This window comes from Drosophila santomea, chromosome 3L (genome assembly GCF_016746245.2).
Source record: "Drosophila santomea strain STO CAGO 1482 chromosome 3L, Prin_Dsan_1.1, whole genome shotgun sequence".
NCBI classification, from domain to species: domain Eukaryota; kingdom Metazoa; phylum Arthropoda; class Insecta; order Diptera; family Drosophilidae; genus Drosophila; species Drosophila santomea.
Genome location: NC_053018.2, coordinates 5,640,378 through 5,662,373, shown reverse-complemented (window position 1 = coordinate 5,662,373; position 21,996 = coordinate 5,640,378). Strand labels below are relative to the sequence as shown.

The 21,996-nt window shown below is 43.6% G+C and overlaps 2 protein-coding genes across 3 annotated transcripts in view; both read left to right on the top strand.

Annotated features, from left to right (window-relative positions):
• The window catches only part of LOC120448416 (connectin), a 132,311-nt gene that overhangs the window by 86,791 nt on the left and 23,524 nt on the right, over positions 1-21,996 (top strand). The window contains exons 1-2 of one of the 2 annotated variants that reach the window (XM_039630416.1): positions 5,368-5,708; positions 18,596-18,673. The gene's annotated coding sequence lies outside the window, so the exon portion shown is untranslated. Of the gene's footprint in view, positions 1-5,367; positions 5,709-18,595; positions 18,674-21,996 lie in introns of those variants that run through there. The other variant, XM_039630415.1, reaches the window with a different exon arrangement.
• LOC120448417 (ubiquitin-conjugating enzyme E2-18 kDa) lies at positions 573-1,298 on the top strand. The gene has a single exon (XM_039630417.2). The coding sequence runs from the start codon at positions 671-673 to the stop codon at positions 1,211-1,213; it is 543 nt and encodes a 180-aa protein (XP_039486351.1). The 5' UTR covers positions 573-670; the 3' UTR covers positions 1,214-1,298.

The window sequence follows — 21,996 nt, the reverse complement described above, 5'->3', positions numbered from 1 at the left end:
AAAAGGAAGTATGTACTGTACTGTAGTATAAGGCCGGGCAAACAGCCCGATTTTTGCAACTCCAGCGCGGCTAAGCACATAAAACGGCTTTTCATTTCGAGGAGCGGGCATTGTATCGCCACTGCTCCGGGCTCCAGTCTATGGCTACGTCCATATAGCCTTAGCTCCCAGCTTCCAGACCCTTCAGCTTCCACAACCAGGTTTGATCCTAATGTGCTGCTGTCAGAGCCTGTCGACGTCAGCCGGACTCTTGCCAGCTATTTCGGGGATTAATGTCAATGTGAAAGGATTTTTCCTATGCATTGGAACTCAACTGGCGCCCATCTCGCTTCGCTCCTCAGTAGCATTTCCATTCAGCATCACTCAGAGAAAACATGAATGTGGGATTTTGTGTGAGACAGCAGCAGAAAGAAGTTCGTCTTTAGGAAAATGTTAATTTTTTAATTAAGTTAAGTTTGTAATTAAATAATTCACGTGGGAAGTGTGCTCTTAAAAACGTTCTGGCAATGAGTTTAATTTTTTCGAAGTGTTTCCCATTTCTACCAGCCCAGTAGCTCATGTCAAAAATGTTTGGAAAATCCAGACCAGAACTTCCAAGCTCGCAGACAAGAACACACGCAATCTCTTACACCCGCAAACACAAAAAGCAAAAACCAAAAAAAAATACAGGATGGCCAAAAAGGAGGAGCCTCTCATGGACGGACCCAAGCGGATGAACCGCGAGCTGGCCCTGATGCTGGAGGATAAGCAGAACCTGCAGTTCCGCAACCTCCTGGTGGAGCCGAACAACATCTACAAGTGGACGGGACTCCTGATGCCGGTGGCACCGCCCTATGACAAGGGAGCCTACAAAATGGAGATCGACTTCCCGCTGGACTATCCATTCAAGCCGCCGCGCATCCACATCAACACAAAGATGTACCACCTGAATGTGAATGAGCGTGGTCAGGTGTGTGTGCCCATTCTGGAGACCGAGCACTGGATCCCAACCACGCGGATTGACCAGGTGCTGCAGGTGCTGCTGGCCACCATCAATGATCCCCAGCCGGAGAATGCCTGGCGCATCGAAATGGCCGGCGAGTATCGAAATGATCCGGTGCGATTCTTCAAAATGGCCAATGCCTGGGTGGAGAAGTACAGTGAACCCCGGCCCACCGAAGAGGAGCTCGCCAAGTTTGCCCGCAAGCGAAAGAAAGCGATGACGAAGAGATAGAGGTTGTACTGTATTATATGTCAATTTTGACCTAAGAGAGCTTTGCCTAAAGTCCTAAAATAAAACAAATTATCACTTAAAACCATTGAAACAACTTATCAAGCAGTAGAATCTTTAGATACACTGCCATTTTAGATACAGTGCCATGGATTTTGTAAAACTTTCCTTTTATAGCCCAACTTTTGGTATAAAACTTTATGCCCTTTAATGCGCCATTCGTAGCTCTATTAGAATCGCATTTGAATCTGGTATATTGCCACAATCAATGCCCATTTATCGATACAGTATTTCCGCCACCAATTGCTTGAAATTGAGTTGAGACACTTTCTCGACTGAGTCTTCTTCAATTGCTGGCGGAGCTTTTGAGGCGTCGCCCATGGCCATATGACCATCTAATTGGTAGCGCACAGTGGGCGTACAGTGGGGGCACAGTGGAGGGTATAGTGGGCCCCCAAGCACAAGGCAGCCAGGAGACTGCTGTTCCAGCCAGCTGCGAGATAAATCATACGGCTCGGCGGCAAACAAGGATGCCTCACGCGGCGTCGCTCAGCGAGCGGGCGGCATTAGCTGCCAGTGTCATTGCCATTGTCAGCGGCATATCATCCTCGTCCTCATCCTCATCCTCATCCGCATTCGTATTCGCATTCGCATCCGCATTCAAATCATCCGCCTTCGTGTTCCCATTCGCATTTGGATCCGCATCAGCATCAAAGTCCTGCTGCTGAACCGCTGAAAATCCGTGCTCTGTCCTGTGTCGGGGGTCATATAAATTTCTGCAATGAATGAATCAACTTTACGAACATCGAGGACACAGGCGGCTTGCTTTACGCTCGCCCACCGCCATTCTTCACACTTCTGGCACTGTGAAAAATAAATAGCAAGTTCATATTACAGCTTAATTAAGGTATACTTAATTGTACAGGTATATGCAGAGATTTAATAAGAGAGTTTGTTGAATATTTAGACAATATAATTTTTTTAATTTATGCTACAATTTCTTTTTAGTTTCTTTATCTTTTTAATGTGTTTTCTGCCAGTGTAGCCGCTTATGTGTGTGCGTTTAATGCGCCTGTGTGTTTTGGGCAGTTCACTTGATATGCTCACTACTTGTTCTCTATCTGCGCCCAAAACTTGGACTTGTCAATGGCAGTAGTGGGAGTGGGGAGTTGTGAGATGGATGCTGGGCTACTCGGATCTGGAATACGGAATATGGGTGATGGGTGATGGGAATAAGCTGCCACTATAATTACAGCAAAGACCAAAGGCACACCACACAGAGAGCCGGGCTAAAGATATTTGTATCTAGTTTCTTTACTGCTGGATTTACTGCCCAAACAGATAGAGTGTGGATGGGCATGGGAATGGAGTTGGAGATGGGGATTGGGGCCAGATAACTGGTGTCCGGAGCAACCATTGTGAAGATGGATTACCACGGCGGCAGCGTCAACAGTTTTTCTATGTGCGAGCATGTTTGTGTGGGCGGTGGGGGGCGTGGCAGGGGAGAAGGCGGACAAGGCGTGTGCCTTGTTAAAACTGCCAACTGATTATTATCACCTTCCGACTGGCAGGCCAGTCATTGACACCCATTGCTGCCGTCCTCGTCCTTCAGTTGAGTTCTGGAGGATAGGCAATGGTACACTGAAAGAAATCGAAAAACAAGTGTGTCATGGAAATGAATTGAAATTCTTAAAGGTTCCTTAAAGTAACGAAGTAATGATGTTAAGGTATTATAAAATATTTCATTTTAAAGTTGCATAAAATGTATGAAACCAAAGAAGTAAACGAAATGGTAATATTATTTATATAATTTGAATTTTTTTTTCAAAGAAAGTTAGTCATAACATTTTTTACCGTATAATTTGTGATGCTGCTCAAACTTCTCGGACCCGGCCACGCCCTCCGCCCCCCCCAGTGGCGCCCTCTAGTGTCTGTCACTGGCAGAAGTCGTTTGCTGTTTGCTTTATTTCTCCTCCTTCGCCATCCCCACTTTCTCCACTTTCTGCGCCTCCATCCTCTTCAATGAATCTTCCTCTGCGGCAATGAATCGCAGTTTTTGATTAGCTACAGACAGCTTGAAGTGCGAGGGGGTGCGGGGTTGAGGGGAAGCCAAAGGACGAATTATATAACCGTGGCAACCGCTTCGAAGTTTTTCCTTTGTTTTTTTCGCTACTTAATTACTGAGTTAGACAATTTCGGTAGAAAAAAGGGAAAGCAAGTTACAAATTATTGAAATATAATACCTTTCATCTAGAAAAACTGTTATATAAAATATTTTTTCTTTGCACTTTTATTCATTTATTACCCGTTGCAACATAGATAGGCTTTATTAAGTTGCTCAAATGTTGCTAATCATAACTCGTTTGCATTTCAGCTCTTATGTAAATTTTTGGTCTCAAATTGAGCAATTTTGTTTAATTTACTTTGTACAATTTGTGCCGCTTTAAAGTGCTGCAAAAACTGATTTAAGCCAAATGTAATAAAGCTGCATAAATGGTCGATCGATTTTGCATTCATTATCAAAGACGGCGGGCGGCCGGGGCTTTATAACAATTTACGACCTGCGACCCATAAAATATGCAGCTTATAAATTGCATAATTTATACAGGACCTCACACAGATAGACAAACAAAGTCAGATCGAGATATGCGGCATTGTTAATTCATACTCGTATATGAACTCGGTTGCCTGTCGGGCCAAAGTGCTTACAAGTAAATAAATGGTGCCACGCCAAAAGATACGATACGCTTCAGCTATGCGCTAAAGATAGAAAGATAGTGCTGCTGCAATTACAGGTGCAGATGAATGCACACAGATACAAATACCAAATACTCGGGGCAAACGAGAGCTTAAGCCGTATGTGAAGTTTTCAACTCTTGTTTTCCGTGCGCACTGCTTGTAAAACCAATAAAATCAATTAAAAGGCACTCAACATGCAAACAATTATATGCAAATTTATTTTTACACACACACACACACACAGCCAACTAGAAGCACGCAATGCAACGAGTGCACAGAAAACAAGTCGAAAGTAGAGTAAAAGTCAAAGCTGCAAAATGTTTTATACCTGTCAAGTGTGTGTGTTTGCAGGGTATATGCGATACAGGTACATCTAGGAGTAGAATTAATATAAGTGAGGTGGGTTTTCCTGTTAGAACTTGTGTTAACATAAGTACTTGTGCCACCAGAATGCATTATTGTTATCACCTAAATAGTTAAACAATCTAATTGAAATATAGCAGCAACCTAAACCTAAACCTAATTAAAACTTAAATAAGACTTTGTTTGAATTTGAAACAAATTTATTTCGTAAATGGAAAAAGGACTTCGGAAAGTTATATGTTACATTTTCAATTCTTATTATATAGTAATTTAAACAGACAAAAGAGTTTTTACAGGGTATCAAAGATTCGCAGCGCTTTCCATTCCACTTCCACCTAGTATTTGAATATGCCGTAAAAAATGCGCAAATAAATATAAATATACACGGAGTTCTGGGCAGCAGGAAAAATAAAGCAAAATGGCAACAAGCGAAACAACAACAAAGCAGCTCAAAGCAAAGGCAATGAAAACACAAGGAGGCGGGGTGAAGTGGGCGGGGCCGAGGACGAAGGCAAGGCAGGCAGCGTGAACCTGTTGCGCACATCATCAACAACAACAACAGCAACAAAGAGTACGAAACAAATAGCAAAAGCAGCAAAAACAACAACAATCCTGTTAAAGTTGGCTGCTCCCTGCTGAACGAAAGGAACGGAACGAAATGGAATGCAAATGGGACAGTATTGACTGCTGAGGAAGCTAAAGAGCAAAGAGAGCGGTTGAACGCCGATTGAAAGGCTGATTGAAGGCAAGAGCAATGGGAAAGAGAGTGCACATGAGCTGCGCACGCGCTGAGCGAAAGTAGAACAGCAGCACCAAGGAAATTGAAAGGGAAACGAGTGGCAGAGAGCAAAGCAAGGCAGAGAGGAACGCTTGGGCAGCGGAACAGTTGATAGCTCAATTGGCGCTGCACGAAAATCGCTGAGAATCGAGGGGGTGGAGAAATGAGAGAAAGCAGCCTCGTTAGCAGGCTGTTCCACTTTCCACTCCGTTTCCATTTACCGTTGTCAGTCGTCGCGTGTGCGTGAAAATCATTAGTCTTCGTTAGGCGGTCTTTGTGTCAACAACGTGTTGCTCTCTTACCCAGTGAAAAATCGAAAACCAGCAATCGCCCCTCGCGATTTACCGCTCGCGTTTTTCACCAGGACTAACAACCAAAGTGTTTGTGTGTTTTTCTCGGCCCCCCCAAAGCGAGTGTGCGTGCCAAAGTGCAACAAGTCTTAAGCGTAATTTAATTGCAACAATTTCGCCGCTTTCCACATTTCCCGATTTGAACAAGTGCATAACACGCCTCGATCTTATCAGCCAAGAAAGAAGATATATCAGTGTTGCAGTGCTCGTGCAAAGTGGAGCATTCATCTCCCAAAGAAACACAAAAAAATAACAGAAAAACAGTCAAGTAAGTTCCGCTTTTTTGTGCATGTAAAATAGAAAGGAAAAGAGGAACTATGAAACGAAGGAAAAATCCGAATTTGTGCAGCATACTTTTTGGCGCAGTAATGTGAAAAGTTGGACAAGCAAAAAGCATATTCAATGCACGTTAGAATCATTCTTTTTTTTACAAATTATTAAGAACGTACTCGAACAATAAAAAATGGAAAGGAAATGCAATAATTAATGATAAGTTTACAAGAAATTGATTTTTACGAATTACAAAATAAATCAACTAACAATGTGAAACAGAATGTTCTGTTTTAATTTTGTTAACACAAAAAAAGCTTAATAAGGAAAAGTCGGTGCCACTTTTTAAGGTGCATTAGTTAAGGAGTCAAAAATAAATAGTTTGCTATCAGCACTCTATAATTATTTTGACAAATATTTTAATAGTCAAAGTCAACAAAGCTAATTTGTTAGGCCAAAAAGTGTAATTTTAGAGAAGACATAGAATTTTGGGCGCTTGAAAACTTTAAGCCTCAACAGTTTGTAATGGCAGGTTTTTAGATCAAGCCACTTGACATTTTCCTCCGCTTTTGTGTCGACTTTCGAAGTACTTTTTTGTGGGTCAATGGACGCTCAAACACCCGGAGGACCGGGGAAAGAAGCTGCCAGGGAAGGCAAAAAGCACACAATAAAAAAGGAAAGAAATCATGTTTCTATGATGTATACTTATGCGTATTTATTTATACATATTGCCCTGCTAAGTGGGCTAAGCAAACTCAGCGAATTCCTCGCTGTTGGAAAACTTTTGCCAGACAAACAAATAGCAAACAAACAAACAAACAAACAAATGGCAGCACCAGCAGCAACGGCGGCAGCAAACAAAGGCAAACAAATCCCAGGGACATTTCTCGGAATTTAATTCAATAAAATGAATTCCAGCTCTCGGGCAACCAGGGTGTCCTTTTCCACTCTTGCCTTCAAAGTTGTTCTTCATTTTTTCCTATTCTCGGCTAAATGTCGGCAAATTAACTTTGCGAATAGCTAAGAAAAACGCAGAGCGACGGAAATTCCATTTGACAAATCGCAAACGTAAATAGATCCCCGAAAAAGTGTCCTCAAGTCGGGATTTTTAAATGCAATTTAAGTTTGTGGAACTCCCCTTTTGGCCACTTCTCCGGGTCTCCGTTTCCACTGACAAATGGCGGGAAGTAAAAGTTGCTAGATTTAACATTAACCTTGGACTGGTTGTAGCCCGTTCCATCTCTTTGAGCCCACAAAAACCTAGTGTAATAGACTCACAGCCAAAAACTAAATCACTGTCATTGTGGTCGGAGATTCACAGCCCGAAATACGGACACATATGCAGTGAGAGGTTAACAGAAGAGGCCAAAAAAATAGCACTCCTTAAATGTTTTGCATCTCAGTTTTACTATAATTGTGTAATGAATTAAAGCAGTCAGTTTTAGGTTTTATCTACTGTGTTTTGTAAGCCAACAATGACTTTTGACACACTACAAACAACAAGTGCTTGTATTTACGATTTATGTGTTTATAACTATTATTTATAGATTAATGAAGTATTTCATTTTTTTACAAGATTATTTATATCTATTGTCTACAAGCACTATTCTTTTCACCGCATTTGTTAGTACAGAGAGCAGCACGAAAGAGATAAAGTGAAGTGGGCTAAAATCACAGCAAAACTAGGGAGCGGTAACTATTGTTAGGCAATGATTTGCAATTTGTTTGAAAAATGCATTCACAACCGCAAAAGACAAACAATCTGGGGGGGGGGAGTTAAGCCGAGCACAAAAAAAAACCATAAACAAACGCACCGAGCCAAAGCCGAGATACAGATACAAATACTCAGTTGCACAGATGCGGATACGGATGCGGCTGCAGTTTGCATTTTGCAGTTCGTAGTTTGTAGTTTGTAGTTTGCGGATTGCTGGATTGCTGGATTGTTGGGTTGCTTTGGCTTTCTGCTCGAAAAGCGAAAGCTGACAGGAATAGGGCGATGGAGATAGCGATGGAGATGAAGGACCGCAGAAAAGCGGGAAATATATAAAATTGCAGCCACAACCGTCAATTGCTGGGCAACCAAATGTCCACCCATCCCATTCCACCCAGAATTCCGAATCCCGCATTCAGCCTCATCAGCAATCCGCGACAATTCTTGGCAAACTACTTCTCCGAACGCTCCACTTTCCACTCTCCACTCTCCGCTATCCACTCTCCACTCGACGAGCACTCCATCATCAACTGCTTAGAAAAGGGAAGGAAAAAATGGGGGAGGCAATTTCATATGCGGCATTTGCAGCACTTGCAGCACTGCAACTGCATACAATTACAAGCAAGATGCAAAATGTGCAGCCAAGTATCTGGCAGATACTTAATAGCAGCAGCACTGGATGCAGCACGAAATGGCTTGGAATGCCAAACGAATTCATATTTGATGTATGAGCCAGCAGCTAGGGATGTTCAAAGGAAATGCCAAATGAGATGTTTGAGCATATTTTGCGCAGGGAATTCTGGCAGCGCAGTTAACTCCGTGTGAAAGCTGTTTCGATGGAAAAGCAAGGAAAAGCCCGGAAAAGTTGCGCAATTAAGAAGTGTGTGGAAGGAGCTGGAGGAAATGGTGAAAAATATAAATTGCATTGAGTCACATTAGGGATTAAAGTCGTTAGGAAAAGAGAAATTCCTTACAGAACTTGAGCGGTTTTCTCAGAATTATTTAAAAACCTTTTAATACACTTACTCTTACTCTGACTCCGAATTATGCTACACTTTTCATGACCTGAAACAGTTTTTGCGATGATGGCTCGCCCGCCAGCCAATTAACATGTCAAGTCAAGTGTCGGAAGTTGTTGGTTTTCGGCTCGCGAAAGGCTTTTCCTTTTGCGGCCAGAAGCTTTTCCAACTTTTCCACGCGACTGGCCGCAACATTCCCCGCGACACGTGTTCCCCGGGCCAACTTTGTTTTTAAATCAATTAAATCGCCGAGTTGGGAGTGACCGATCCCGAGCAATTTGCAGCACATATACCGCATATCCTGCGAATCTCAGTGCGATTCGTAGCGACTCAAATGAAATGTCACGCAAGCAAATGAAATGCGAGACAGGCCAAAAGGATTCGGATCCAGTGCCATTTGCCTGGAAGCGACAGGAAGCTATTAAATCTACATAAAATTGTAGAAATGTGTGGCATGTTCAGCAATTACAACTCCATGTTAAGGGGAAAATCCAAAGGGGTGGGGAGGAGAGGTGGAGGACGCACCTTTCGGCTGACATGCTCATCTGAATGCAAAGCCCGGCCATGTTTCAGTGGTTTTTCGCCCCTCCACCTCCCCCTTTGTCCGCTCATATAGTTTTGTTCTCGTTGTTGTGCAGCTTAAGAGCCGTTAGGAAATTGCACTTGCTATTCCCTCCCCCTCAGTTTTTCCAGCCCTCCTCTCCTACGCGAAGTGGGCGTGTGAAAAAAGAATTAAAGTCAAGTGAGCGCACTGAGACTGAATACATAAAAGGGGGCAGGAAAATGGGGGGGAAAAATGGTTGGGGGCTGGGAAAAGCTCGGCGGCAGTGAAAAGGCATTCAGTGGGCGTGGCTGCATGCAAAGCAACAACAGAAGAAACACCAAACAGCGAGCAACATCAACGTCAGCACCAAAGAAAAGCCGGAAAAATGCCTCGCCACCACAGTAACACAGCAACAAAAACAACGCGGGATGTTGGAAAATATGGTACTCTGCATGGCTATTTGGCCATTTTTTAGGTGCCTTCCCGCGAGAAAGGTATAATTTTCGGCGCGACATTTGACGCGACTTGCAGGCCAAAATGAAATGTACAGAAGTTTGCCCATTTCTTTTGCGGGCTTTCCGCTTTTCCTGGTCGAAAAAAGTTGAAGTCCAAGATCCTAATCACGCTTAGCCTGAACGGGCAATTATTTGGACATTTATCATGGATTTCCTTTTGGAGTTGGGTTAGCTCGAGGGTTAAAAAGCAGGTGAGGTGTCAGCCTGAATTAGATATACATCAAATGGAACTGTAGTTGGCACTTGGTTTCATATGCTTTTGCTTTTAGATGTAATCCGGAAATATTTACGTATTTTATGAGTAGAAAATATAACTTACTTAAATATTAAAGCGTTGTATCGCATTCATTCCATGAGAGCTTTCACCCATTACCATTTTTGATGCCAGCCGAATTTCCCCACATACATTTTTGTCCGCTTTCAATTTTGCTATTTTTTCTGTGAAAAATTAATTAGCATAAAATACACACCAAAATCAGTTCCGCTCGGGCAGCGAAAGGAAAAGTAAAAATAGCAAAGGGAAATTATGGAAAAGGAAAATAGGAGAATGCGGGATAATATGGAAGGGACACGACATTTGGGGCACGGGTCAGGATGGAAAATGGCAATAGAAATTGATAAGAAATCTGATGATTCAACTTGTTAACCAAGGGCGTTGGAGAAAGTCGGTTTAGATGAGGAAAAAACCCGAAACTGATGGGTACTGAGTAACAGGATGGGCGTCCCCAGATGGAATGAAAGTATGAATGGATATTTTTCATTGATTACAAGTCTGTGAATATTTCAAGTTTCATGGCATCTAGTAGTTGATTTTTGATACAAATGCTACTGTATTTTCCTCCGAAATTATAGAGTAGTTTAGCAAATAGTGTTACCTGAACCCCAAAATTTTAATGAATAGCTCACGATTTTCCCAAGTCCGCACAGATACTGGAAGCCAAGATATTTTGCCACCAGAGTGCCGCCCGATTGAGAGATCATGATGATTAAACTTTCAATTGGCAGTGTCAAGGCAACGGTTTTCCATTTCCACGGCTCCAATATTTCCCCCTCCCCCCCCACTTTCACCGCAAGCAAACCCACTGATTTCGTAGAAGGTTGTCATACCCACTTCTTTGCCTGGAGCCACGAAAATCCTTTCAATTTCCGCTGCTCGCAGAGCCCACAGACATGCAAAAACGGTTCCGGGCGGAAAAACCTTTGCCAAACTGAGGGAGACAGAGCGATGGCTCCCTAACCGTTAGTTTAATTTGTTAGATTAGTAAACAAATGAAAATTAATTGAAGCAAACGAAAAACTTGGCCCCGAGCGAAACGGTTGAGAGGTTTTGCGGCAGAGATGACGGGGGAAATGAGGAAAAACTTTTTCCTCGCCTGCCGTAGATAAAACGTTCTGCGAAAGGACCTCTCTATGCGTGTGTGCGTGTGTGTGTCTATGTGTATGAGTGAGAGTGTGAGTGAGTACAACAAAGGTAGCTGCAAATTGTTTCTGCTCTTTAAGGACTTCAAAAAAGGGGTGGCGGTGGCCATGGTGAAAGTTTTCCCGTTTGTCTGTCCAGGATAATGTCTTGATTTTCGTTTCATTGTGCGGATTTGATTAACTTAATTGCTCGGCCGTAATCTTCGATTTGCGGGTCGCATTTTCCCCCATTTCTGCCGTCTGGGGCGAGTAAACAATGATTAACGCCGAAACCCTCTACGCCGGAAGGACGAAGGATGAAGGATTGCGCTAAGCCGCTTTTAATGGCATTCTAGCACTAAAAAAGTGAAACTAGGAAAAACAAAAGGGGCAAAGGGACAACGCACGCGTGTCCTGGATTTAGTTGGTGTTTTTAGTTCGCCAGCCAGTCAGCCAGCCAGCGACAAAAGCGCAATGTCAGCGGATTGGCGAGCATGAGAGCAGCGAGAGTGCGGCATGAAAAGGATACGTAAGGATGGGCGGGAAAATGGATTGCACAAGCACAAGGCACCAAAGCAAAACAATCGAAAATTATAAAACAACAAAAGAGCGAAAGGCGAAAGCGAATCGATTGGACGAAATCTTTTTATGCCGCCAAGGATCTGTGTCCTTTTTTATGCTGTGTTTTTATTTTACTTGTGTGTGTGTGTTTTTTTTTCGTTTTTTTGTTGTTTTTTATTCTGCTGTACGCGTCACGTATTGTCAATAAAAAAATAATAATAAGATACAATAAATTTTTACCTTTAACGAGCGTCGGATGGTGAAGGGGTTGGGGGAGGGGGGGGAGCGGGTTAGAGCGGTACATGCGTGTCCTTTGCGCCTCGCTTACCGCGCGCTTTCCACTTTTCCCGCCCTTGTGAGTATCGCGCGCCACGCACAAAATATATAAAAAGAAAATAAACACAAGAGGTCCCGGCGAAAGCGAGGCGCATATCCTGCCGAGAGGGGGAGAAGGAGGAAGAAAGGGAGAGGGTCCTGCAAAAAGCAAACAAAGGCAATGACACGAAACGATGACGACGGTCGTAACAGCAACAACAAACATAAGCAGAACAGCAGCACAGCAGAAAGCAAACAAATAAAAGGCGCAACAATTGCAAAGAGGGAATGTGGAACTTTCACCTCCCACCACCCACTGTGCCACGCCCCCGCAGGCCCCTACAAATTCCATCGCCCCCGAATGCCAAAGAAGCTTCACCAAGTGCGTGTGTAATTGAAACTAGGCACCTCAGCTGGTTATGCGTACATGTTTATAGAGCGCAGGATAACCAGGACACGAATTTATACATTGTATATGCATATCCCTCCAGGGAGAAGAAAAGGGCAGTGAACTAATGCGGGGATTTTTCCGGACTGAAACCGTTCCAGGCGGTGAGTGGGGATAAGCCCCACGATGATGGAAACTATCGGTTTAAAGTGCCAAAAGGTGGGCAAACAAAGCAGGCAAAATGGGGCAGGGCTATCAAGTTTGTGGCAAATGTAACGAAAGCGGTTAGGAGTTATTTGGCTAGCTAAAAAATAGTTTGAAATAATGTTACAAAAAATACTATCAATTGTTATAAAATATAAAATCCATATATTTAACTTAAAGGGCGTTACATTGTTTAGCGCAGTAAAGTATTTGCAATTTAATTATCTAAATAGGTTTTCCCAAATGCTTTCCACCCCGCTGTTTCCATGAATATGTATCCGCTGCTAATGCAATAAAGTACACAAATGTCGATTGTTCAGGTCAGTGGACTAAACAGGGCTTCCAAAGTGGTTATTAAACGTGATGTCCTGGGCACGCCCACCTGCGACCCCGCCCCCCACCAGTATTGCCCACTCGAGCTGAGCGAAAAGTTGGATGCATTTTTAGACGGCTATTTGACTGCTTGCCCCTTGCAATCGCAATTCCATTGCTCGTTGTCTAGACTCGAGCTCTACTTTTCATCGAGTTTGTCTTTTCGCCGGACAAGCGGAGTGGATGAGGATAAGTCTAAGGATTCGGGGGATTTGCCGGAGAGGATCAGCAGTCCGCAACAACAACTTTCGGACGGCTGCAGCAGAAAGCAGCGGAAAAATATGCAAAAAGCTTGAGCGAGAAAACGTGGGCGTTTGGCGGGCTGAGGAAGGGGGGCGTGGCTCAGCGAGGCGGAAGAGTGCGGCAAAAAATTCGCAATATTTGTAAAAAGGACTACAGACAATTTGCCTTTAAATAGAGCGTGGCACTTCAAACAAGTGAAGCCTTTTCCCCCTCTTAGCCTTTATGCAGCAAACAAAACATGAAAAACGAGGGAAACAAAAATGAAAGAAAAACAGGGTGAATCTGCAGGAAGAAACGAGTGAAAATAAAAAAAAATGCAAATGAAAATCAAGAAAATGAAAAGAAAATAATATAACGAGCGCATATTAAAGTGGGTTTATTTATTTTGCCCTCGACGCTGTTGCCACTTTGGCCAAAGGTACAGGACACGCAACGGCAGCAGTGGGTGGGCTGGGTTGGAAAATGCGGCTGGAAAATGGGTGGCAAATGGATGGCAAATGGGTATTGTGTAATGGGAGCTACGGTGGCGGGATGAGCGGTTGTTGCCTCAGTGTCTCTGTCCCTGTGTTTGCTGTCGTGTTTATTAAAAAATAATTTCCATGCTCAACTTGGCAATGCCGCCAATGCTTAGCCGTCAGGATACAGGATACACGCTACAGGATAGCCACCCACATTCAACGCCCCCTTCTTGAGTGTGTGTGTGTGTGTGTGCTATCAACAGCTTGCATTCTCAAGTGTCCCCGGGAAAACATTTGAAACAATAAGCTCACAGGACCTTCCACCCTCATGCAAATTCAATAATGCGACATCGACAACAACAACGAACACACTAAATTATTCAAGCCGGAAAACGAAGGAGAAAAAATGTAAATCTGTGATTTTAATGCGTTTGCCAACTGTAAACATAAACCGAAAATATTACAAAACTTGTGCAAACAGCCAGAGCAATAAATGTGAAGTGAAGAAATGCCGAGGGGTGCAGGAAATCGCCATCGAAGGCAGGAACAAAAAAAAAAGGAAGGAAAACGGGAAAAGGGAAATGAATACGAATGCGCGTATGTCAATTTAATGGGCGGAAACTGTTTTGCGTGGGCGTGGCACAAGCTGAAGTGCCTTGGCAGGCAGCGAAAAGAAATATGAAATATTTATATGAGCATTTTCATTTATTGAGCGTAACAAATGTGCACAAAACAAGGAGAAATGCGAAATCCTAATGGGGGATGGGCGAATGATTCACGGCAAAAGGTGAAGGACGCAGGACTCGCTGAGAACGTGGAGCTCACCTGTGCTGGTTTTTCTGTGCGTGCAGGATTGCCATCATCATAATCATTGGCAGCTGGCCCCGTCCTTCACCCACGCCACCCACGCCACCTGCTTTCACCACCCACACCAGCTGCTTTCACCACCCATTCCGCCGAGAGAGACAATCTGGCCCCACTTTCCACCGCCCGCCCCACTCGAAACTTTCGTCATAAATACTGTGTCTACAGTTGTCATACTCTAGCGCAGGGTACTTCTATATTTTAGGAAACTATTAAAGGCTTTTAAAGTTTGTATTATATAAAAAAATATTATATAGCATGTTATTATATTCAAAATATTGTTTATTTCATATCAAAAGTAATATAAATATTTATAAATACAAGGCAATATTTTAGGTAGTTATTAGCAGAAGTAGACAGTTCTATGATTGACTTAAAAGAATAGCACTCCTCCTCCGCCAAAATAAATTGTGCATTTTAATAGTTCACCTGCAACAAAGTGTTTTAAAAAATGTTTATGATATAACACTTATTGTAGGGTATAAGTATATTCGGTTTTTAGAAAAGCTGCTGTTTTTGTGTGTGTCCCGGTTTCTTTTGTTTTCGCTTTCGCTGCCTTGTGCCCTTGCTTGCGTTTGGCTTCGTTCCTTTGTTTGTTTATTTGCTTGTTGCGGTATTCGGGGAAATTATTATATTTTAATTACACATGCGTTCGCTGCCGCTGCGCAGTTGCAGCGCTGCCGGCGTCAAGGCAAGGCAGAGCAAACAGGCGCAAATGGCCCAAAAAAAAAAAAAAACCGCAAAAATGTAAATGAAAATGGCGTGAAAAATCAGTTTCATGGTTTTTATATCCCTGTTTATTTGTTGTAAATGAGCACATTTTCGGCTGGCTACGTGGGCGGTGGAGGCGTGGCCGCTTTCCATCTGCGGGTGGCAAGGGCGAGGGCGGGGGCGTGGCAGTGGGTGCGGACATAACGGAAGTTGATTATGACCATTTAGCATGGCCATGGCCACATCGAATCGCGAGCGTGGCCAGAAATGTTAAATGTGTTATTCGTCAACGTTGCCAGCGTTTTCGCTGTTGTTTCAGCCTAATTAATTTTTGTCACTAATGTTTATACACATAGTTGGTAACGGCGTTGGCAGCGCCAGTGGTACAGGTGCTTCCCAACACTCGACCAAGCAGTTTTATTACCCAATTACATTACCAGGAGTGGGTGCTGTTTTCTTTTGCTTTTTGTGGGTGGAGAAAAGCTTGCAGCAGGGGGAGTTGGAGTTTCCTCTTGATTTCCTTGTGATAATATTTAAGGTGCAATAATACAAATTACTATTTATGTGCTTTATGACTATTTATCACCCTTTGAATGCAACGAAATCATAATAATTTATTTATCACCTTTTTGAATGCAATAAACTCATAATAATTTATTTATGAAAATCGATGTTTTAGGAGGTGAGATATCGCGACGCATGCCAAGTTACCTTCCAACCAACTCGCGCTGTTTTTCCCCACTTTCAACTCCCTATCATGCCGCCTATCATCCGCAGCTCTCAATATTAAGAAATAACAACTTGCCAAGGGCAACTGAGCACTCGAGGACTTCGTGGAGCTGGAAGGGGGTGGGGAAAGGGGGGCACAACAAGGAGGGGCAGGATCGGGAGTCGTGTGGCAACTTTGCTTTTGGGGTCTTGGATGTAAACAAGCGAGGCAAATATTTAACTCGCAGGCACTCGCAGCGGTGTCTCCTTCGTGTCCTGTTTGTGCCACTGTGTGTGTGCGGCCTGTGCGTGTGTTGGCACGGAGGCTGCCACAGCACACACACACACACACACACACACATACGCACGCATGCTTACGTATATCCTTTGGTACTCGGAAACTTTTCTCCAGCGGGAAGCTTGGGGCTCTGCTGTCGCTTATTTGTCGCAGCAGTTGAGCTCAAAGCTTTGGCTTGTTACACTTTATGAAATCAGCTGCAGTCCTGCCACGCCTCCTGACCCCTGACCCCGTGCCACGCCGCCCTCCACACCACTCCCTTTGAAGCACAAGTGTTTATGTTTGTCTTGCCGAGGCGGCGGCTCATAAAGTCCCTAGCAAGCGAGCTGCCAGGACCATCAGGACCTCCAGGACCTTCCCACTCCCACTGCCACTGTCAAAAGTCACGTCGAGTCCTGCGAATGTGATTTCCCCGCTCACGTTCCTCCCAAAAAAAAAAAATGAGAGAGAGAGAGAGAAAACCCCACCCATCCTTTTGGCATGTCTCTGCCATAAACTTCAACTGGAAATTGTGCGTAATTATATTAAATTTTTATTGCCTCACACATGAAATGGAAACGATGCAGCAATTTCCGACAGAGACTCCAACTCCAAGATTATCCACATGCAAATTGTTCACATGGCATGTGGGTAAATAAAATGCTTGTCGTAATTTAAGTGAAGCAACGATTTGGTAAATTGATTTTAATCAAATCAGGAGTTGGTTCTTGTTCTAGTTAGTATCAAACTAGCTGGAAAAGGGGGTTAATTTAAATTAAATTTGAAACTCACTGGTGACTTTATAGTCCTAGAGAAGTTAAGGAAACTTACAAGCTATGTACCATATTCCACTTGAAGTTTAAGATCATTTTGAATAGTATTATATCGACGTGGCTTTAAGTGCTCTTTTTGTTATACAGAAAGTACTGGTAATAAATACGGTAACTTTAGCCATATAAACTCGAACCCTTTTGGGAATCTAATGATCTAAGCAAATTGGATCGTTTCCCTGTTTCTGTATCGCATTACCGTCTAAACATGTTTGTGCACCTCGCTCGATAAGCTCGCCCAATTGAACAATCAATGTCATTGAATCCAATTTTCCATATGTTTTCGCCCGTGGGGTAGATGGCATTTTCCTGATTTTTCCCGCCGTTTGAACAACTCCTTTCTGGGGTTTCATTTGGCTTCGGTCTGTTGCTAGTGGCAGCCGCCGTTTGAACTTGTTTGACATTCCACCGACAATCAAATTTAGATGCCCCGATATTCCGCCCACTCCTCGGCGCCCCAGACAATTGTTCGGTTTGCCACAAAAGCACTTGCCCCGCCACGTTTTCTCGTGGATTTCGCCTCCGTCAGCAATTATTCAATGCTTAATCATCGGAGGGCATCGCTGGCATGAATGGCATAAATCTTATTAAATATTCAAATAACACAAAAAGTGTATGGGGCACCAGAAATGCGGGCATAATTACGCGGCAATGAGTAAAAAATACGAGAAACAACCCAAAAGTAGAAAAAACCCACAAATGGTCAACGAACACTGAAGGCGATTATGAGTGCAGTAAACAACCACGGGTGGAAAAGCGGAAAAGTGCTGGGGGAAAGTTCTGGGGGGGCAAGTTCCAGAGCGGTTTTTTTGTGCCTCTTCTTTAGGCGTAGCCAATGCAATTATTTCATTTCCATTTTCATACACACATCACACACACATGTGGGCGTGGTGCCGCCCCCGATGGGGAATTGCCTCGGGCTGTCGTCATCGTCGTTATCGTCTTAATAGCGCCTGGCGACCGAAACTATTTGAATAACGCGCCGTCCACGTACACGCCCACGACCCATGAACCCCTGACCCCTGACCCCGTGCACAATCCACGCATTCTCCTCACACATGTGCACCACCTCCGCCATTTCGTCCTGCGGCCAGGACTCCACACCCACAGTGTCCCCCTTCGTGTTAATAGTTTTTCCCTTTGTTCCCGGCCGTTTTCTGTTTTCTGCTGTTTACCTTATCGCATGTCCTGGCTGGAAGTGAACTTAGGCCAGACCACAATTACTGGAAAATTAACGCAATTAGATTTGGCTGGGCCAAGCCTTTGATCTTCGCAGCCTATGAAGTTGTATAAGCCTGGCGAGAGTCATAGAACACAATGGATTACGTTGAAAGGGTGGAGTTTCTAATATAACTGGAACTAGAAATAACATTTTCTGAACGGAAATGAAATGAAAAACTTGTACATGCAATGTTTTGTTTTGATTTAGAGATATTCACCATAAATAGTTTAATTAGTATGATCGCATTCATTTCCACACGAACAAGTTTGAACAATCCATAAATTGCTTAGCTCATTTCGGATTGTGATTAGATAATGTAGTTTATTTTTCGATTCATATTATATTCTCCCCGTTATTTATTTAATACGCAATTTCCATTAGCATTTGAGGCCCTCCCAGGGGCTTATGAATAAAGTATATACCAATTCCAGCAACGCTATAATTTTGTGGCTGAAAAACATGTCTGTAACGAGACCGAAACATGACATTATAATAATAAGTAATATCAAACTAATTTGTTTTTCCCTCTCCACATATATTTGCAGATACATTGCATTAGTCAGCAGATTGAGTACTGTGTACTAGTGTACGTGACTCGGCCTTTTCCAGGACTCAATCGAAAGGTAAGAACATGTCCTGAGGGACAGCAAAAAGTATACAGTACATATGCTAGTGATAGGAACTCTCCAGCGTCAGGAATTCCAACTAATTAAGTAGAGGCCCCTATGAAACTCAACTTTAAAGTGCTGAAACAGGTGGATAAAAGGATATAAGGGGTTTTTGTGTACATGACAGGGCGATAAACGGGTGTTGTCAACGGGCTGGAGAATGCCCGGAATCTTGAGAATGTTTTATTCAAAAATTGCTAAAATATTTGGCAAGTGAGTTAAAAGTTTTCTCAGACGAGTCTGTCTGCGCTAAGTCTGTATTTATGTTTGTTTGTCTTTGTGTTTGTCTTTGCGGAGCATTTTTGCCCAGCTGAAGGAATTTATTATATAATCACGGAGCAGGGGGAACTCAAGAAGCTCAACGAGCATGACAAATTTTCACTTTGCGTCAGGGAAAAGTTGCAACAAACTTGCAACAGCGAAAATAATTTCGCTGCTCGTTGAAAGTCAAAACACACAGCTCGCAAAAATAAGAAAAAGGGAAAATCCTGTAAGGAAAAGAACAAAAATAGAAAAAGAAAAGCGAAGGGAAAAGAAAAGCCTCGGACGACTACTTATCTGCCAGGACAGTCAGCCAACACTTTTGGCCAGGTGCTGCCAATTTGGGCGTTAAGCAGTTTGCCAGGACTCTCGAAAGTCCTGCGAGAGATGAGGGAAACTTAAAGTACAGCCGAAAAGGAGGCCACCAAGAATCAGGACTAAAAAATCGCTGAAGTGACGGCCAAAGTAATGTGCCAACCAGCTCAAGTGCAGTGGGGCGTTGTCTGTCTGAATGCCGCAGGGGGCGTGGCAGGCATATGCATAGTGGTATAGCTAGCTTTTTTTCGTCCAGAAATATGTGTCAACAAAAAGGGCGAAAGACGAAAGTTTGCACTGGCAACTAGTTTCCATTTTATTCTGCTGACAGGTATGCTAAAAGCTAAAAAACGTACAAGACCAAGTCGAGGAGCAGTTTTTTTTGGGAAATGGAACCCAAGTTAAAAGCAGTCAAAAGTGCGAGAATGAATCCTGTCTGCAGATTTTGCCTTTTGGCAATATGGCAATAGGGAACATTGAATTGGGTGGGCGAGGGAGGGGGCGTTTAGGTGCCTTTCCCCAAGGACAATATGTGAATATGTGTGACAGCTGGCAATGACTGCCTCGCATGATAACCGAAATAACAATAAGCGGGCCAAGAAACAAAAAAAAAAAACAAAAGAAAGTATTTGTAGTAACAGCGGCAAGTGAAAGGGTTAACAAATGGCAGTCGAAACTTTGGCGCGACTGTCAAAATAAATGCGAAGCAATTTATGAAATATTTATGAAGTGTGACATGGCTGACAATAAATATATATGGGCAAGGATCCTACTGCTCCTTCCACCAAGAAGTCCACCAGATTTGATCGAAACAGACTCCAACTGGCGCTGACAAGTGACGCAAGCCAAGGACAAATCCGGATATTTGTGAGCCTTAATAAAAATGCGAATAAAACGTGCGGACGTCATAACTGGGCCCACTGATTGATGGCTGTGTTTCGTCTGCCGTTTTGCCACTGCGTCATTTGTCAGTTGAGACGAGAATCCTGGAGTTCACGGGTCAGAGCATATATGTATGTACATCCCACCGAAGACAGGAACTGCAGTTTGTCCAACTGACCAAGTTTTTGTAGCTGTCGTTTTATTTGCAGCTCAGCTAAATGGAAAGCGACTAACCCTTAGTGGCTCCATTCCCCCAATCCACAATCCCCAATCCCCATTCCCAACTCGCCAGTCCGTCAGTCAGAGTCACTCACTCAAAGTCAGGCACGTCCGAGCTGCGTTCATGTCACAGCTTAAAGTTATATTCACATGATAGAGGAACAGGACACGTTATTTGAGGTGAATCTTACACGGACGCAAAATAAATATAAAGTAGATTTAAGAGTTAAGTCTGACTTAAACTGTAACTAACAGTCTATATTATGATTAATTCTTCAAAGGAGTGAAGTTGCCAAATTGATATGTCTATATGAAGCGCATATGTAATGTATAACCTTTTTTCCGCCGTGCACACAAACCCGCTGTGAGAAATGCTGATTCTGGCGATGATTCTGATGATTGTGATGATTCTGATGCTTCTGATGCTTCTGATGCTTCTGATGATAATGATGATGATGCGGCTGAGCCCGAGGATGCTGCATCTGATGGGGGACTGCCATAAACAACTACGAGTCTTCCGGCATAAAAACTTATTGTTGACAAAACCTCATGACACACAGACGCAGACGTGGCTTGCTGTGCACATATTGTTAAAGTCCTGGCCCGGTCTCGTTCTGGGCTGGCGATGATGCTGGTATCCTGGTGTCCTGGTGTCCTGGCTGCCACAGCGGAAGTGTCACCATTTGTCAAATAACGAAAATTGAAAACAATTTCCACACAGCAGTATCCCGACTCTGAGCTTTTGTCTTGATCAACCTTAGACATGGTTTGTATGCGATACGAATATGTGCGTTTGTCGTAAGTTTCCCGATACGGCAAACAAGGCCATAACGAGTCGAGTTTCTTGGTAGAGCCGCCTTTTTAAAGCTAAGAAATTTCCATTGCTGGAAAATATTATCTGGCCCCGGTTGTTGTTGTGTTTGCCCCGTTTCCCTGGGAAATTGCTTGCGTGGCTGTCAGCTTAGCTGCGGCTTTGCTCCAATTTCCCACTGGGTCGCCGTCATCATCATTGTTGTTGCTGCGGTTGATGTTGCTGCCGCTGCTGCTGATGTTGCTGTTGCTGTTGCTTCTGTTTCTGCTGTTGCTGTTGCTGCCTCGCTCCTTGTCGACACTTCTGTCACACTTTCACACGCCTTTTCCCCCCGGCAAAAGGACTCGCCGCCTTTGCACGGCCCATTGTTTGCACGCACACCAGCACAACTGAAACCCAGCACAGCACAGCCGAGGACTTCCAGAGACTCCCACACACACACACACACACACACACACACACAAACATATGCGTTATTCGCTTCGAAAGTTTAATCGAAATTATAAACAACAAGACAAATTGCTTCTTGTTGCAATTTTCTCGCAACAACAACACTGCGCTGGGCGAAACATTAAGGGTGCCCGTATCCTGGCTCCTGTTGCTGTTGTCCTGAATGTTGCTGGCCATGTTATTATTGCAGTTGCTGCACTGACTTTCCTTTAAGCTGCCGCCGCTCTTGCTCTCACTTTCGTTGGTGTTGCAACTAGCGCTGCTGCCCATGCTTAATGCTTTGCTGAAAGTTTTAATGTTGTAGCACCGTGGTGTATATACAGTCCATCTGAGTAACTTT